Consider the following 20005-nt stretch of genomic DNA (forward strand, 5'->3'; position numbering starts at 1 on the left):
CTGCTGCATTTTCTATTAGGTTAATCCTTTCAGACACCTCTGTGCTTAACCTCTTTTCTTCATTAGGCTCTTTCCTGCCAGTTCCTGATTCTTAAATACTTACTCTCCTGGAAAGAGAGACAGTTAAACCCTCTTTTCTTTACAGTGATTCATTCCAATGCAGCTGCTTCTTCTTTGTATATGGAAGAAGCAGTGGTGGAGGAAGTACTCAGATAAATTAATACAAAAAGTACCAACACAGTAATGTAAAAATACTCAACTACGAGTCAAAGTCCTGTATTGAAACTCTTAATTTTACATACAAGGACAGAGGTATTAACAGCAAAAATACACTTAAAATACCAAAAGTACTCGCTTGGCAGAAAAGTGGCCTCTTTGACTGATACAAGATAAATTTGAGGGGTCATGAGATGGTTAATGGGAGAAGAAAGAAGAAGTTCTGCTTTAAAAATTTGAATTTATTTTTGGACTTTTTGCTAACCCTGGTTTTTTTTATGGTAAAATATTGAATGAAACCATGTGTGAAGTTTAGATGGGAATGTCTCTTTGGTTATACTGCAATTCATAAACATCTGAAACATGATAAAGCGCTCTAACTAGAAACTGCTTGATGTGCAGGGTCACAAGCTGAAACGATTGTGAACCAGTGGTTTCAAGGGGCTATTTGCAAGTTTTCTCTTCCGCCAAGTCTGGTTTCTTGCCGGCAGCGGGTGGTGGTGATTATCACTTGACAAGAGCTTTTGTCATTGCCTTTACTAGATAGGAGGTTATAATGCGCCCTCTGAGCAGCGCTACATCTTTGAGGCAGATTGAAAGCTGCAGTGAGTCGCTATCAGAAAGTAATGAGACGGGCCGTAGCTAGCTGGTTACCGTGCTAACTTCGGTAAAAGAAAAGACGCGATAGAGACAAGAGTTAACATTGGTGTCGCTCTCCACTACTGGAGACAGCTCTTGGCTTAGATGTGAAGTAAATGTAATGGAAAGTCTCTCAAAATGGTACTTAATACAGTACTTGAGTAAGCTAAACACATTCACATTTGGGAACTCTATCCACTGGGGTGATTTGGTCATGGACCTTGACAATGGTTAGCAAGGGAGGTAAGACCGTTACTCATTCATTCAAAATTCATGCACTTCTCTAACCTTCAGGCTACGGGACCTACAAAACTTTTAGTACCAAAGAAGAAAATCACTGCTTTTTCTTTAGATATATTTTATTAAAAAAGGAAACCCAACAAGAACTTTTTTTTACATAATCATCAAGGATTTTTATTATCTTAGTCTCTTTCATCAGTTTCATATCATTACAGAAAATGTTATAGTACAGCGTTGTTCAATGTCTCCTCATTGCTTAATAATTTCCTTAGGAGTGCTGGTCACATATATCTGTACAATATGGTTCTTATTTTTTCTGTACATTTTTTGTGAAGTTGGTTAAAAAGGCTGTCAGCACTTAAAGAAGCTGTTTCTTTTCTTTCTTTTTTTTTTCTTAAATAGTTGATCAAATAAAAGATTATTTTCCCCAGGTTCAGCTCGCCCCTGGGGGGGGTTTGGGGCAGAGTTTACACCCGGTCACCGTGAATATAAGGAAGCTTCAGGGTCTGGGCAGACTGGGGCGTGCCCCCCCCCACCTCCCCCTCCAAACATCACCTCTTCCCTGCCCAGGCATTTGGCACTGCGCACATAAACAAGACTCACAAGATAAACAACAAGCAAAGCTCTTTGTGAAGCCATTATGATGCATACTAATGAGAGAAAAACAGAAGTGTCACCTTGATGGGCGCTCAAAAGAGGAAGTGGCCTTGATGTGCCTCCTCTTCCTCTTAGCTGAGCACCATGGGAAATCTGGAGTCTTCCTCAATGTTTTCTTCATTTTCAAAAAACAGATTATTTTTTTCCACTAAAGATGAGAAAATAATAATTTTCTTTTTTTGTCCTGGCAGGCACCTACAGCTGTCTATTAAAATGCTACTGCTATAGATAAGGTCTAGCATTGAACACACAAAGCAATTGCAATGAAAGGAACGAAGTTGCCTTAATATAATAATGATAATAAGAAGAATAATGATAATAAGAATAAGAATAATCATAATAATATATTACAGAATAAATCTCTTTTTATAATTTGATTTTTTCATTAAAAGTTATATTTTCTTTGTTTGAAATACTATAATCTTTTTAAATTAATTTTTTCATATGTATCTAGGTTGTGATCAAGATGTTGACTATACCTCAACGTTATCCAAATCAATAAAAACTAGCTGTGCCGTTGCATATTACAGAATAGTCAATGATATGTGGACATGCACCGTGAACCACCCATTCCAACCCTCGCTATATGACGCCAACTCTCCGTCCCTCTGTGATGACATCATAGCCGGCCGATGACCATGACATCAACCACCTCGCCCTTGTGCAGCTCCACGTATTGCTCTGTTTTCGGAGGTAGCATGAGGAGCCCGTTAGCGCTGCGCATACTCATCAGCCTGCTGCTCACCTGGTTCCCTGCAGCAGAGAGGACGGGAAGACGGAACTTTAAACCATGAGCGGAAAAGTGCGGATTCTTCTGTTTCATCCCATCATAATGATACTTAAACTTCAATTCATTAAGCTTTGCAGTTTTGCAGACCTGTTAATTTTCTTAGTTTTCATTGTCAAACTGGCTAATGTTAAGATACTGAAGAGAGCAGGTGCTCGAATGCAATAACTTCAGAGAATGTTGAGGTAGTATATAAAGTGAAAGGTACCATCAATGTACTTTATTATTTCTGCTTTCTAATGAAGACCATCTGAGGTTGCAACTGGTTTGTGTTTGTGTTTTATTTTGTGACTATTATGAACTCTAGAATGCCCAGAAAATGCATCACACGTTTACTTACAAAAGACAAATATTTACATTAAGTAAATGCACTTCTGTATATAGAAGCCCAATGCATACGGACTTATAGAAGTCAAAAACTGTATCTCTCAAAATGATCCTGTCTAGCTAATTGGTTTTGCTTTTGTTTTTTTTGTTTTTAAAACTCTGATTCCCTGCTTGACAGAAAAAGATAAAGGCTCAAATACAGACATACAGTATGTGGTTGTCATACTGCATTATTTGGTGACTATGATTTTGGTACCTGTGCTCTGTGCCCACGGCAGAGGTTCCTGGTGATGCCATGTCAGAATGCAGCGGTGGTATTCAGGGCGAGGGTCCAACTTCACATCACAAGACAACTGGGGATAAAACATAGAACATAAATTATAATGATATATGTCAACAAGTCACTTTATTGTCGTATGTGGCAAACCCCGATATTCTGGCGCCTACAAAGGCAAGAGTTACAGTAGCATTTTTAATTGCAGACGGTTTCTGACTTTGACTGTAGACTGGTAAAGCTATGGAATCATGACCCAGATGAAGACCACAATCCATAACACACTGGACTCACAATAACGTTGGTATTTATTCTACAAGTGCTGCAGGAGTTTTGACCTCTTCAGACTCTTTTTTTTTGTGCTTCTCCATGCACCTTGGATGTAGGTGCAGTTGTGCCATAAACCCCTACAAAGCTTTGGACTTGGTAACATTTTATGTTGGTTTAGCATGTGTCCTCAAGGATTCATTTTACGCCAAAGTAGGGAAGTCCTTGATATCCAACTTTCTTCTTGCACATTAATGCAGCAGAATAATTACAGCTAAAAAACAAAACAAAATACTTCTAATGGCAAAAATCCCAGATCTGGGCAATCACCAGAATATAATTACTGGGTTAAAGGCTAGCTGCCAACCCAAATTCTGCCAAATACTTTTGTACATTTTTAAACTTTATATATTTGCTAATAGGCAAAAAGGCAAACAGAAAGCAGTGGAAAGCTCTTCCAACTTTGCTGGCAGACACGAAGGTTTTTCCAGAATACTATTTGACCTGGGTCTGATGCCATCTGTTGAGGGAAATTATCTGGCTTCATCTGCACTTTAAAGCCATCAGTTCCGCCACTAAGTGGCAGTAATGCGTTCAAGTTGATTTCTAACTGCTTTATAACACCAAGTGATGTAGCGTAGCACTCTGGATAGCACCCATGATGGCAGGGGACCAGACCTCTTACTTGATGATGCTACTCGGGGACACAGGCTATGTCTGCTCAGTATGTATGATATTATTATGATTTGTCTCGCTCAACAATTATGAATATTCATGACCGGGGAGCAGGCCTTCAGGTCAGTGTGGGCTGTGATTGCCTCCTCTGCCAAGTCATAGCAAAACATGGTGGTCATAAATATGTATCAAGCGGATGATGAAAATGGTATAAAATCATGAGTTAAGACGCAATGGACTGCAATGTTCCGATCTGAAACTTTAGTACAAATATAATTGTAAATATTCTGATGTTTTGTATTTCCTGTCTGCTACAGTTTGTTGTATCTGTTGCTCACAAACGGGAGGAGAAGGGATCTTTTTGCAAATGGAGACTTGTCTTTGATAAACATGACAGCAGCGTTGCACCCTTTTCTAGATGAAATCTGATACGATTGGCTGTTTTTGTTCAACCAGAAAGGCTGAAACTTCTTTTTCATCACCTAAACAATGACTCTGAATCATGATCTCGGTGGAGATCTTGTACCTGAAAAAAAAAAAAATACTGTTTGTGACTACCAGTACTTCAGAACGTGATGAACTTTGGCTTTGTGTGTCTTGGCCAATAAGTCAGGATTCCCTGGTTGCCCTGTGCATCCTACCCTCGCTTTGATGATGGTGGGCCTAGGGTCCAAAATGCCCTGCATCTTCCTTAAGGCAGGGATGACAAAAAGATTACAGGTGACAACAGCGGACACGGGGTTTCCTAGGACAGACGGACAAACACAGAGAGGAGAGCAAGAAGAGAAAAATATATGAGTAACATCTCTTCAGAGCCAGCTGGGTGAATCACTCTTTCTCTCAACTTCACACACTACCTGGGAGGGCAAAGATTAGTTTGCGAGCACCGTCCATGTCCAAGGTGGCAAATGTTGTTGGGAGACTGAAAAAAAAACAACAACATATATTAATATTTAATTTATTAATTTTCAACAAATCTGTCTTACATTTTATATTTCAAACCTAACTTTAGTATAATTGTATTGTTTGGGCAACATCGCTCTAAATGTACACCTGACATTTCCTCTGATTATTTTGTTGACTTTTACTCGCTCATTTGCATTGGAACAAAGCAGACTCATTTTCTTACCCTGGTTTCATGAAAACACGACCAAAATGGATCTGAGCATGAAGATCGATATCCAGCACCTGCTTCAGGTAGTCCTAAAAAAGACAAAATTACAAACCCTGATGAAATACTGACACAAGGGACTAAAATAATCAACAACAGTTAACAAACAGAAAAGAGTAATACATTAAAAATAAACACGTAGAATCAGACATTCACCGAATAATAATGCTCATAAATTGGTTTTAAAAAATTGGACTTTCTGTGTTTTTTTATTATTTACTGTAAAAACACAGGCTGTCGTCCCACTCTCGGCCACAGGGTGTCAGTGAAACACAATGCCATGACCGAACGTGTGCACTTTCTTCAGTCACATACCTTCTCTCCCATGGACACTCCTCCTGAGGTGATGATGACATCAGCACGGCTGATGCCTTCATTCAGAGCGTTGAGAAGGTCATCGGGGCTGTGGGGCACAAGGAAACAGACGAACACACACACACGAACACACGCGCACACAAACAGATGTTAACCACCAACTCGCAGGAGAGGAAATAATGGAAGGTCAAAGAAAATACAGAGCTAGGTTTGGATAAGAGGGAATATATAAAGATGATATTGGAGGTGTGGAAATGTTAATGGCTAAAGGAATTTTTTTAAGAGGAGAATTGGGAAGGCGTACTTGTCTCCCACGATGCCCAGATTGATAGTGGGGTAGCCGTGCTCCTGAATAGTGGCCAGCAGGGTGGAGCGATTGCTGTCTCTGATCTTCCCTGGATGGAGGTCATCTTCTGGGTTCAGCAGCTTCCACAACAAAAGTGGCAAAATCGAAACACTAAATATACATTCAATATACTTTTTTTTTTTTTTTAAGTCAGTTAAAACCAGCTAAAGCTTAAAACATTATTCAGAAAATATTCTTAGTGTCTCTTTGGGTGGAAGAGAAGTCTGGTGGGTAAAGAAATAATTGTTCAGCTGGAGGACGAGGGGCTAAGACGCGTGTTGGCAAAAACACCCTTAGTTTACTATCACATTATTACTGTATTTAGCCTGCTCTTGGAACCAAAGGATTCAGAAAAATAGGCCAATACAGCGATTGCCAAAATGTTACTCAGTTTAAAAATATCATACAACACTTCTGACTGAGCAGAGATTCGGTGTTGCTTGTGCGTTCAGATTGTGCTGAAATGATTAGTCCATTAATTGATTAGTCCATTAACAGAAAATTAATCACCATTCATTTTGACAATGAAATGTGAGTAATTTACTCTGTTTTATGTCTTATTGTAAACTGAATAACTTTGGATTTTGAGCTATTTGTGAGACAGACAAGCAAATTAAGACCTGGGGCTCTGGGAACTTGTGATGGTCTCTTTTCTCTATTCTATGGTTTAATGGGTATATTGATCAATCAATCAACCAATCAAAAAAATAGTATATAGTCATTAGCTGCAGCCCTACTGTCAGACAGAACAACAACTTGCTAAGTAAATGTTTGCGGGTCTTGTCGATTTATGAGTAAATGCAGTATGTGTGTAACATGCTTCAGTTACATTTTGGAATAAGTGAAATCAACCCACAGTAAAATGCATGTCTTCTATTTTCATTCATGCATCCTGACATTCTTACTTTTTTTATAGAACTACGAATCTGAAATCTCTGTTTCTTTCAGCAGTAGACGTCAGAATGAGGAAACTCCAACAGCCACTGCTAATTAGCACAATTATTAAAGGAAAACAACATCACAAATTAACATACACCTAATTCAGCATGTTTGTAGTGGGTTTGTGGGCAGATGTATTATGTATATATATATATATATATTGTATATGTATATTATATCTGAACCATAGCCTCCATTTCGTTACACTTGCTTAAAGGAGACACGAGGACAATATTCCACTTTGTAGGTTTGGCATGTGGCCATGGAGTAGGTGACTCATGGCTGATTTATAATAACTTTAAATATATTTGCACAGCACTGAGAACAAGGTGTTATGGGTAATTTAGAGTCTGCTGAGGATCTCCATGAAAGTTACACACCCCATGAAATTCAAACTGCACATCAATTGCACAGAAAATGCAAACTAAATCACCTGGTCACAGACGGACACATGAAAGCACACATGAAACAGATGAATGCACATTCAGTTCTGAATGTTGTGTCCACAGTCAAAGCAAACAATGTTGATTGTGCATAAATATGAACGAGGTACGCTGTCAGCAAAGATGGTACACTGCTGGACCCTTTGCAGCTGAGGCCGAAGCTTTGTGGCAAACACAGAAATAATATTTTACTGTATCGTTATTTGGTTGAGTGCATAAGGGGTGTAATCCCCCAAATGACCATCATGTTTTCTTTTAAACCCTTACCTCATTTCCTGTGGACATGACGGCCACCACAGGGAATTTCTGGACCTCCACCTCTGTGACTCCAACAGTGGCCAGGAGACCAATTTCAGATGGGCCCATATGGGTGCCCTTTGCCAGCACACACTCCCCACGCTTGATGTCGTGACCGATAGGCCTATGGAGAAATGAGCACTGTGCAATTAAAACCTGTATAGGCCTAAATTAAATATTTACATTGTACTTATATCAACTGAGCTTACAGTAATCTTTTTCATTTAAAAGACCCTATAGATGTATACAGACGTATACTTAAAAAACAACTTTCTACCAAATCTACAGTATTTGTTAAATAAAATCGTGATTCTGATTTCGACCTTCTTAATAGCAACCAACACAATAAGACACTAACCTGATGTCCTGCCCTGGACGAGCCTGTACTAGGATTCGTACCTCCAGCTCCTCTGTGCCCTGAAAGACAAACCAGCTGTCAGGTCCATCGCAGTGAACAGATACAGTTTCCCATCAGGCCCAAGTGACTGTGCTAGACCAAGATTCATTGTGCATCCCGTCCATCTCTGGGCTAAACTCACTCGCTGTGAAATTCAAAACAACAACCCATTTTCAGCTGCTGTGGTGCTGGTACAGAAGCTACACATGTAGGTAAATGTGAGGCAAACTTTTCTGATCCCTTCACAGGTGAGCTTGTGTTTGGGTTGAGTTCTGACTCCGACGTCCTCCTGCCTGTATGTGTGTCGGGTGAAGTGCCACACGTACGTCTTCAGACTCTCGGAGGAGCTCGGTGTCTTCAACCTGGACTACAGCGTCGGCCCCGCAGGGGATAGGAGCACCTGTCGTCACCCTCATCACCTGGCCAGGCATCACCGTGTGGGTGGGCTGTACAGGGACACAGAGCAGACAAAATATAGGACAGAACTTTAATTCAAATTAAACTAAAATATTAACTAAATAAAGGATAAATCATGACACACTGATAGTCTTTCAACTTTTTGTAAGGTGTCTCTTTTCAACTGTGGGAACTGTGAATAATTATACTGAAGTTCCCAAAAGTCATGACAACTTTGAACAAAAACACACAAAAGAGCTGAATGAATCGAGGGCATGTTTGCATGTGTGCTGATTTTGGTCAAGATGAGAGGTCAAGGCAGTCGATAAATCTCTGTAGCCTAACTCTTGTCTCGGAGGTCTAATCTGTTTTAAAGTTTGGCAGCACTTTGACTTTCCAGCCCTGCTTCGGGGCGAAGAGCTCTTCATCACCTTCTAAGGGAACACACTGGTGCGCAGTTACAGCTGGTCAAGGCATGAGGTGAAGGACAAAAGTGAAGCACTTTATTTTCATATACAGGTTGTGTGTGGGTTTTGCATGAGAGTGACTGTGTTAGTGTGTGTGTGTGTGTGTGTGTGTGAGGGTCTTTTTGTGAGTGAGAGAAAGCATGTGTGTCTAAGCGTCAACATGGGCGTGCACCTGCTCTCCAGCTTGGGACTCTCCAATGATGAAGCGGTCGCCCGGGCCGTCAGCCGCTAAAATAAAAGAAAGATTTAATAACATTACACAAATGTGCAACTGAAAATGTGTGTGTGTGTGTACGCGCGCGCGTTGGAGTGTGTCACTTTATTTCAGTGCACTACAGAACGAACAAACAGGAGGAAAAGGAAACTTTAATGTCTTTTATGTGCTTTAAATCAAACGTCTCAAAAATGGGCACAGGTTTAATCATCCACCATACAGTTAGACATTTCTCCTCTCTACGCATTTTTCAACAGAGACCATACCTTTAGTATTGCTACAGCCAAAGAGCCAATGGGAAAACAGAAACAGCTTTAATTGTCCTGCGTGTTTACAGACCAAGAATGGTTTAACATATAATCTGAATTTCAGGATTAAATGCTTCCATACTGGTTATTAAAAAACTCTTTTCCTGGCAAATTGATAATTGATGACAAATATCTGGTGTTAAGTTACAAACTGTTACAAGGACTGTTTTCCTAGTTTTTTGAAAGATTGGCACAATGTACACGTGAGATTTTCACCATTTCAAACCCTCAGTGTTTCCTTCAAGGCTTTGAGGTTCCTACTCGTCCAAACTGCACCATTCTCAGATCATAGAAAGACTCTATTTTTTTCTACAGTTACGCCTTCATTTCTGGTGATGCTCTCAAAAGAGCTTCAAACTCTTTGGCGCCACCAGGCCTCTAGCTATAAACTCAGGGCTTCACTTAACCCATTTTGTAGACTAACCAAAGTTAGATAATTCAGTGTGTACGTTTTTTTTCTAAATCCCAGAGACAGAGAAACGTGGATGTTGCAGCTTGGTGAAAGAGCAAAAAACAAAAACAAATAAAAAAACCTGCACTATTTCTATAGAAAGCAATAGGTTATTGGCTCCTTCCACACCCACAGGCTAGGCCCTAAAATCTCTAAAATCTGCACATGTATGCCTCAGCCGGAGCCAGGCCCTCAGGACAGATGTATAAAATCCAGGGAGACCTGTGGTGTTCTGCTCCTCCTACTCCATCAGCAAGAGCCAACAGCAGATGTTATATGCAAGAGTCTTTGAGCCGCCTGGAGCCAACAAGCTGCCACCCTGCTCTCCAGGGTAACAGAGCCCTCGCTGCTCTCCAGGACTCCCAGCCACTGAATTACTGACCAAGAGAGCCCAACCAACTTCCCCCTGGATCTCACCTAGAAAACCGCTCTCAGGAGTTTGTTCAGGGAGATGGGTTTCATTCCAGTGTCTGTGCAAAGGTAAAGCCCAAGCAAGTTTTTAGAGCAACCTCATGTCACTCATTTCCACCTGGCGGCTATGGAGCAGAGCCCCCCTCTATTTCCCACAGTGCAGTGCCTCGGTGTTCCTCCAGTTTGCCCTGGCAGAAGAAGCCCTTACATTGCTCCTGAGGCAGTTCTCCACTGCCCCAGTGTCCTTTTCACGTCTAACTGGGACAGTCAGGTCATTTAAGTAGGAAGAAAGACACACTGGCCTGGTTAGTCCCTCGGATGGATCTACCGTATGCTCTGCAACTTCCTCCTAAGAAATTACAGCAGTGACTCTATGGATAACGTGCACAGTGACAGTCATATGTTTCCATTCCAAACGAATGCTAAATAATCATTTTAGGGGACAAAACAATATATTACTACTACTAATATAGGTATCAGTTTGTTTAATTTGTGTTTCAGAGCTAGTAGTAATCATGCAAAACTAAACAATGCTTTTTGGTCATTCTGTTTAACATCAGCATCAGCATAGCATTTCATATCTTGAGGTATATTGTATTATTTTTATGAAATGTAATGTCACATCATCACATCATAATAACATCATATCTCATTACCTCTTTTACTCCTCAGTCTAAAGAGGTTATACATTAGCATGCTAATGTTAGCTTTGTCAGTTAGCTAGGTAAAAGTTATTCCTGGCAGTTAATATGTGGGCACATTTAATAATAAATATCTACATGAGAACTAGCTTATGTAGAGCAACTCATTTTAATATAGTGATGTGTAAAAATCTTAACATAGCAAACTCCTCATTAAAATGAGGCTAAAGCCTAAAAAGGGCTTTGACAACGAAAGTACCATATTAACATGGGCTCTACTTATTAGACATTGATGGCAGATTCTGACTAACCTGGACTGGACTGCTCCAGAACCCATATGCATTGAAATCACTTTAACCATTTCAAGTTTTGAATATTGGTTTTAACATTTAAACTGTTGTTTTGTAGCTTTAACATCAACACTTTGTTTCTTATCTACATTTGTTTACAAAATGCAAAACTGAACCCAATACAAAAAAAAAAACAGCTGATCTGAGACAGACACACAGTAAGACCTTGAGAGAGAAGAAGAAGAACAAGAAGAAGAGGAGAGGAACATGTTTTACATCACCTGCCATAATCTGCGGTGCTTACCTCTCACAGCATAACCATCCTTGACAGAAGCAGGGAAGGGTGGCAGGTTGTCTTTGGCATAAACGTCCTGAGCCAGGACTCGACCCATCCCATCTGTGGGAGAAAGAGGAAGAACATGGGTATGAGGAAAGGAGGAGAAGTTGGGAAGAGAGAGCGGCAGCTGGAAAAAAAAGAAGACAGAGAAAAGAGAGACAGAGGCAGAGAGAGTTGAGGGAGACAGTGCATCTGATTCGGATTAAAATACAGAGAGACATATGCGCCCGAGGTGTGTATATGTGTATGTGTGTGTGTTTTAAAGAGAGACAGAGTGTGACACCATGCATCAGGATCTCTCTGCATGACTCACCACCTGACCAGTACACATGAACACACACACACACATGCACAGGCACGCACACACACCCTACACTCTCCTTTTCTATTTCAGCTTTACTGATTCACATACAGAAAGTGGAGGCTTGCAAGTGTCCTTATCCAAATTTCTTAACCACTTCTACCAGCCAGACAACTTAAAAACACTCAGGAAACACTCATGGAGATTCTGCATGGGAACAATAGCTCAGAGAAAGTGAGGGAAGGAAAGAAAGATGGAAAAAGACAGGGGCAGAGTGGGTGGAGGAGAAAAATCCTGGCACTAAAATACCGTAAGCTGCTGTGAGGCTATATATAGCATTTTTCTGAGCCTTTATGATATGATTATGTGGGTGTTAATATGAAGATCTAAGCTTTGATATCAATGAGTTGAAGGGAAAAAAAGATGCATCTACACACACAGACACCCACACACATCAGCTTACTAGATGCCAGTCATAACGAGCAGCTGTTAATAATGCATCTCAGTCGCAGAGGAAAGACACACATGCTCTTGTCCAATCCTTACATGTTTTCTTTCTTTTTTCCCATTTTTTTTTAAGTCAACAGCACTTCATCTGAGATGTATTTTAGTCCTTCCAAGCTGCTACTTAAACAGCTTGTTGAAACCATGTGCTGAAGCTGAGTCGTGCGTAAAAATAGAACAGAGGTGAAGTTCTTGTTGCAGATGCAAAGTGTGTGTTTGAACAGGTGCTTTGCAGAGCATCACTTACATGTATGTCCAGGTTTTGAAAAGGCTACAGAATCAACATTGAAGCACAGGGCATGGCAACATGGACCAAACCAAATCATTTTCCACTTCAAATTTGAATGTTTAGAAGACAGTGGAGGAGTAGAGGTGTCTCTAAAACATATACATGCATGTGCACCTGCACGTTCACACCAAACATACGGTGTAGGTTTTCTTGCAAAAAGATAGATGGGATTTAAAGGAATTGTTCAACAATTTGGGAAATACGCTCATTTTCTTTCTTGCCTCTGTCAAGAACTTACAATTCTTGAAATATTTTACCTAAAAAACTTCACTACAGCATACAGTATACACCCAGTATCACACTATGACACAGTACACACCTCACACACACACGACAAACACACACGTGCAGACCCCTCTTAATCCAGCAGGGGAGCTGCTCCAGCTCTTGTCTGTCTAAATATTTCATCACTTAAATCCCTTCTTCCTCTCATCCTTACCCCTCCGTCCTCCTTCCAGCTGTGCTCCTGTGAATCCTGCGACTGCCTCCCTTCTTCCAAGAACATGAAACATCACTTTACACTTGGGAAAAGAAAAAGTGCTCCTTCTACCATCATTGATCTAGAAGTCATGTGCGCCACAGGCCATTATTGCCCCCCAGTCCCCGCTGCCACGTCTTCAGAGGTGAATTAAAGAGTGTGTGTTTTCCCCCTCTGGCCCGAAGCCTGGCTGTGTGTCATCTTCCTCTGGTGCTGAGGCCACTCTACCAGAAGGATGACTACACCCTCAGGTGCTAAACTAACCTCTGTGTGTGCATGTCTTTTTAGACCTACATATACATACATTAAAGAAATTTTACTAAATCAGGGGGAATTGTTATTAAAATGCGACTTAAATGTAACTACAAAGACTAAAAATTAATGTTTATTCCCCCTCCGGCAGATACGAGGTATTTGCATTCAATTGGATTCATGTTCGTGGCCACAAAACGAATAGAAGTCCAATATTTACTCCACTTTAGCTCAGTTTTCCTCTTCGCCAACTCTACTCCATGCTGCACTATGTTCACTAGCTTGTTGCTAACTTTGTTTTTCTGCAGTTTGGTGCCCTGAATGTTCTTTCCACGGAAAACAGCTGTTCCTGAGAATGACACCGATGAGGGCGGCGAGAGTAAACGAAAGCAGCGCAGTTGTAGGCTGTAAAACCAAAACAATGAGCTCAAAGGTGCTGAGACTCATTCTGTTGGTTTCATTATGAGCCCACATCACACATCGTCACTGATCCATGGTAAACATAAAACTATTGATTATAGCGGCTCTAAAGTAGCAATCTCGAGGATCTCGGTTTCGTCGTTTTTGGCGACACCTATGGCGAACTTTTTTCTATATCAACTGTGCACATCTCATTTTCTGTTAGTTTATAAACTAAACCGTAACTAAACAAGCAACAACCAAAAAATACTAACGCAAAATCAAACCTGTAGACTCACTTTAGACTGGGATAAATAGCAGGTTTGATGAGCAGTAAGTTAGGCTGACATTCAGGGGCATTATTAGCTACAGTATGTGTGACATTTGTTTGCAATGATGTAGAAAATTCTGAAAATACAGTTAAGCTCAGCTGCATCTGTACTCTTCAATATTGTCTCAAGGAAACACAGCAGCGATCTTATGGCGAAGGATATCACTATAGGTGCAAGGCTGAAGGAGAATCCAAAGATTTGCCAAGCAGAACTCCCACTCTGCTCCGTAAATGTTCCTCAACATAAAAAAACAATGAAGAAACCTGAAAAGGCCTGGCGTCAGATTGAACATTGTCTCCTCTATCTTAGGAACCATTAAATTTACCAAGTGAACAGACCCTGGGCTCCACTGATCATTTCCAAGATGTAAATTATTCTAAAGTGGAACTGGACAGGAGCTTTAAAAAAAAAGCATACTAGATGCTAGAACTAGAACTAGAACTAGATGCATGCACGTGTGGTGCACACAGAACATATGGATCATTGAGGAAGGTTTGTTTCTTATGTATGTGCCCTTTGTAACCTCTGTGTGTGTGTGTGTGTGTGTGTGTGTGTGTGTGTGTGTGTGTGTGTGTGTGTGTGTGTGTGTGAGTGTGTGTGTTTGTGTGTGTGCGTGTATTTGATTGTGTGTGACTGACACTGTGGCCTGCAGACAGAGGCTGCTGATTCAGTAAGGTGTCCAGTCGTGGACAGAGAGTGCTTAAATGCTGTCATGTGAACTTAGCGAGCGCATTTTGCTGCATCGATCTGAAAGGTGTGATGCCTCCACATCCCAGCAGGCTCAGCCGCTGATGTCAGCAGATGTAATGGGAAGGTAAATTGGAGATGTCAAGGGGCAAGATTAACAAATCTGGGGCATTTGTGTGGGTGTGAAGAGGATTTGTCTGCAGGGAAATCTTTCTTTGGGGTTCTTTTGTTGGCTCAGACAGCATGACAGTTTAAAGGGAACCAAACATCTGTCCTCCTCACCTCTGTAGTTGATGATCTCAGTGCCCAGGACAGCGGTCATCTCCAGCACAGTGATGAAGGCCTTGTCCATGGAGGTGAGGGGGAAGGGGGACATGCGGTGCCTCCGGGCCACCTTGGTGATGTCCACTGCACTGTGACCTGAGAAGACATGTGACATTACATAGACTGTCATGACATGGTTGTCAAAAAAAAATAGTGACCGTGCATATACTTGGATAGACCAATGCTGTGTCTAATATCACTCCATCGGTGAGTCATTCACTATTGTCTACATAATAAACTTTATAGAACCCAAAGACAATACTGAAATTGATATTTTAGAGTTCATTTTCTATGTAAACGAATAACATAAAATCATTTTTACATACAGTAGATTTGTTTTTTATTAAGTTTTTTGACCAAGATATGCACCCAAAAAAAGTACTGTTAAAAAAAAAAAAAATAAACAGCTGTGAAATATCCGAAAAAAGTTCATATTGGCTGATACTCGAATACGTTTACTTTACTTTAAGCAAAAAATTTAAATGCTGGACATTTATGAATCATCATCATTTTCTCCTCTGACAGCTGTTTCTGTGTTATTTCCATCAAAGGAATTGCAGTGTAGAATTTTTAGCAAAAGCTGACAGCTACGGACACTCAATTTTTTTTGTTCTATGGTTGTGTTTTTCTTCCAGAGCACTAAAGACTTTTACACATAGAATTCCGGCACTGAAATGAAATGGCGTAAACACAGTGCACAAGGTTAAGAATAGAGAATATTTTTTTCAGACGTAGACCCAGACAAAATCAGAAAATCGTGACTGACTTTGATGAAAAGAGGACACACGCTACATCCTGTAATTTGAAATTTCTAAACCAGTGCCCCCCCCCCCAGGAGTTTGGGCATGCCACTCACCCCTTTTCTTCTAGCATTTTAATTCTTAATTTAGATATTTTGAAAGTTGACAGCAAAAGATGGGAGAGAGAGGAGAAAGAAATCTGCTAGGACTCAGTCCAGAGAGAGTGGAGACATACATGTGGCTCCAAAGGCAGGAAACTAAAGCACTCAACTATCTCTGGAGACAAAAAACAGCATTTTAAAATTTTTCTTTTAACTCAAGAGCCACCAGAAAAGCAAAAAAAAAAAAAAAAAAATCTACTAAGACGTTCAAACTCATCTGAACACACTGGGTTTGCAGCTGTAGCAGTAAAGGGCAAATTCCCAAACCCAGGACATGATATGCACAAATAGTACAATAAATAAACATATCTAATGTGTTTCCACACTAATATCACCAAGACAACTGGATTAACATGATTTCTTTTTTTTTTTTTGGTGCATATACATATATATATATGTGCAATAACACAATTTAAACGCTATGAAGAGGGATTGGCAAGAAATAGTTCTGTTTGTCTGCAGAAGCTGTGGAACCCAGCTGGATGATAGAGGTACTCGATAGCAGCCATGTTGGTCTAATAATACCTCTCTAATAATTCCAAAGGTAAAAGGAACAAAGCAAGGTGTAACTAATGTGTAATCTGCTCTCTCTCTCTCCCTCTCCCTTTATCTCCTTCTGCCTCGCTCTGCCTCTCTGCCTCACAGCGAAGAATGGGCGCTGTGCTTTGATTTCCCTTGACCCAATTTCTCTCCTTTAAACATACACTTACGCTTCAACAGCATATTCTGATGCTTAACATGAGGCTTAACAACCTCTGGCAAAACATCACATACACACACACACACACACACACACACACACTTACATACACGTACACACAGACGTGCAAACATAATACAGCAGCCACACACACACACACACACACACACACGCACACATGCACACACACACCATGCTCGCATTGTCACATCACATGCTCATTTAAAATCTATTTTTGTGTGTTTGAGAGTACACTTGGTGACATACAGATATGACATACAGAAAAGGGAGTGCTTTTGAATTGGGAGCTTAGTACTCACTTGATCTTAGGATATTTTCTTTGCTGCTGCATCGTGACTGCACCTAGAGATGGAGGGAGCGATTGGGAGCGAAAGACGAAGGGCAAAGACAAAGAGAGAGAAAGAGAGAGAGAGAGAGAGGGAGAGAGAGAGAGCAGAGGTGGTGGTAATTTGAGATAAACCGGGCTGCTCTTTTGACATGCTTGAGATGAGAAGCTGTTTATACAACAACAAGTCAGAAGCATTGGCAAGAGCCGTGTCACACTACACTGTGCACTTTGTCCTGCTGTTGGGAGATGGCTGCATCTCCTGCATTACCATTATCATCACTTACTGTACGCTATGTCACCGTTATCACAGGTGATATTCGCACTGATAAAATGCACTGGACAGGTCACACTAGCGTTAGATTAAAGCACTTAAATATTACGGACAAAGGCAACAACATACAGAGTGACAATATTGTATCACAAGGTCATAACAGATGTATTAACTGTGCTACAGTGTAACATCAAATGTAGTGGAAATGTAGTGTCGAGTATAGATAGTGGCTGTTCAGATGTGGTGCAGAACGGTGAGGCTTCTGTGGAAAATCGCTGATGCTGCATGGTAGCTGCACTAGCGCTTAACTATGTATAATCTATGCGAAGGAGGGGAGGAGAGCAGAGTGGGTTAAAACTGGGCTGAGTTTCCCAAAACCATCTTAAGACCACAGCTCCATGACGTCCACAGTGAGTGAATGGGGATCAGAAATAAAAGTAGCACCAATTAATAGTTGCCAATTGAACTGCAACACATCAGTCTAACTGTGAAAATATAAAGGAGACCATGAGCAGTAATCTCACATTTATTGTCTGTCAGAATTATGACCTCATTTCCCATAAACCCTGTTTCCTTGTGTTAGGGTGGGAGTAACATCTGCCACAGTTGCTGAGTCCCTGTTCCATACCACTTACTAACCATACACAGTATGAATTGTCATAGTATAATGTTTTTGCAGTTAGTGTACAGGAAATCAGGGCCTAGAGGGGTTCTGGGGGCCAGTCATGAACCTCAGTGTCCCCCGTTTGAGTCCGGCTGAAGATCTTTGCTTCCCGTCCTGCTCCATGTTTCCTGTCATCTCTCTGCTGTCATTTTCTATTTCCCTTTTGTTTTCTGCAATGTTCTATTTTACCTCCTTTCTTAATTTGTTTTTCCTGGTTGTGACCAGCTTGATTTCCCTTGTGCAATGCATAGTGAGACAATACTGTATCAATATACTTAAAGTTGCCACTGTGAACACACTACATACTCAAAAAAACCTGCTTAAGTTTTTATACGGTATGGAATTTGGACACAGCTACCATATCAAAGCTGTAGTTTTAAATGTACAGAAAGAACAGCACCTGCTTCCTGTTTAAAATTGTAATGAAGATTTGAGCAGGCAACATTTCTATTCAGTCTGTACATGGTTTAAAGAGTAACTTAACAGCCCTTCACCCCTCTTGCTGCAGTGATGTAAAGGTGTGCTCACACCTCTGACCACACCCACACCACACTCCTCAGTGACGCTGGGTGTGTGGAACCAGATCTGAAACTTCCAACCAGAGAGAGCAGGCAAACGCTGCTTTTCAGCCGAGCATTAAGTTACTCTTCAAGTGCAAAAGGTTAGTGGAAAATGAAAGCAAGAGGCTGTACAGTAGGTGGCAACTGCCAAGTAGAAGTGGTACACGGACAAGCTGCCAACCTCCTGCTGAACATGTTTTAATCAAGTTAGTTCCACAAAACTAACACGACATCGATGCATGTTGATGTTAAGATGCTCAATAACGGTTTTAACAGTCTGAATGAAAGGAGAAGCTGCGTTACGGTATGAACATGCTTCTGGGAAGCTCAGCCTTAGGGAGAGACTAAATAAGTAAAAGAGAATCACAGGCTGCAGTTTATCAGGCTGTAAGTTTGGCACAGAATTAGAGCGCCATTATCCTTTATACACCTACACAAATATAGACCCAGTCGGATGAACTGGGTGCAGTTGAAGTATATAAATTTAGCCAAAATGAACTTCGATGCCAGAATTTTACAGTCTGTGTAAGAATTGAGGGCAGTTACTTGAATTAACTCGTCTATTAGCTGTAAATAGACACAGTCAGTGCATCTTTTGGCCAACTGTCAGTTGGGCATGATTCTCACATTTTTGGGGTGTGTTTAGCTCTCTGTCTTCTTGCCCGCTCGCTGGCCTGACTGTCTTTCTACCGTTATATTCAGATGTGTCGACTGACATAACTGCTTTCCTCGTCTTTCAGTCATTGTCTGTCTGCCTTAACATGTCTTTCACCCTGTGAGCTCTGACAGTCCTCCCTTCCTTTGTTGCAACTGCTGCATCTCAATAACCTCTGTGACCTGGAGGTATCGCATAAGTTGGGTGTGGGCAGTGTGTGTGGTGTATGGAGAACCAAAACACCCATGGTGAAGGTGAAGGTCTCTCTACCCACCCACCCGCCCACCCACCCCTTTCTCTCTCCTCCCCTCCCTCACCGCCGTTAGCTAGGCTAATACTGCGACACCACTGGGCACCAAACAGCCAAGGTGAGAAGGGTGGGAGATGGGAGGTGGGGCTGGCGGGCAGGGTGGGTGGGTGGGATGGTGGGAGAGGAGGGATGGAGAGACAGAGAGATAGAAAAAGACAGGTAGTTAGACAGATAGAGAGACAGGGGGTGGAAGGATGAGGATCAGCATGATGTGGTCCCACAGCCCGGAAAGAAAAGAAAAAGAAACGAAAACAGGAAGCACGGACTAGACAGACTTCACTAAACTACAGAGCCGAGACATAGCAGAAAGGAGGGAAAACAGGAAGAAAAGAACAAAAACAATAAAGACCACTAGAGCGGCCTGATGGCATCTACTGAACAGACATCCAGCACACCAGACATAGCTACTGAAAAGCAGAGCATGTTAACCGGAGAGACAGAGACAGAGATAGACAGACAGATGGAGGAAGAGAAAGAGAGACAGACAGAGAAAGTGAACAACGAGGGACAGAGAAGTGTGCGTG

The 20005-nt window shown here is 41.2% G+C and overlaps 1 protein-coding gene across 3 annotated transcripts in view; it reads right to left on the reverse strand.

Moving 5' to 3' along the window:
- Positions 1–1106: 1106 nt before the first annotated feature.
- Positions 1107–20005, reverse strand: part of gphnb (gephyrin b) — a 91435-nt gene continuing 72536 nt past the window's right edge. The window contains exons 12-25 of one of the 3 annotated variants that reach the window (XM_056405661.1): positions 16993–17035; positions 15030–15167; positions 11473–11565; positions 9026–9081; positions 8317–8436; positions 7952–8010; positions 7564–7717; positions 5873–5994; positions 5569–5656; positions 5212–5285; positions 4937–5004; positions 4724–4827; positions 3123–3219; positions 1107–2505 (exon numbers count right to left, since the gene is read on the reverse strand). In XM_056405661.1, coding sequence (XP_056261636.1) covers positions 2372–2505; positions 3123–3219; positions 4724–4827; positions 4937–5004; positions 5212–5285; positions 5569–5656; positions 5873–5994; positions 7564–7717; positions 7952–8010; positions 8317–8436; positions 9026–9081; positions 11473–11565; positions 15030–15167; positions 16993–17035 — 1350 coding nt within the window. In that variant the 3' untranslated portion in view covers positions 1107–2371. The remainder of the gene's footprint in view (positions 2506–3122; positions 3220–4723; positions 4828–4936; positions 5005–5211; positions 5286–5568; positions 5657–5872; positions 5995–7563; positions 7718–7951; positions 8011–8316; positions 8437–9025; positions 9082–11472; positions 11566–15029; positions 15168–16992; positions 17036–20005) is intronic. The other 2 variants (XM_056405662.1, XM_056405663.1) reach the window with 2 other exon arrangements.

This window comes from Seriola aureovittata, chromosome 19, assembly GCF_021018895.1.
Source record: "Seriola aureovittata isolate HTS-2021-v1 ecotype China chromosome 19, ASM2101889v1, whole genome shotgun sequence".
NCBI lineage: Eukaryota > Metazoa > Chordata > Actinopteri > Carangiformes > Carangidae > Seriola > Seriola aureovittata.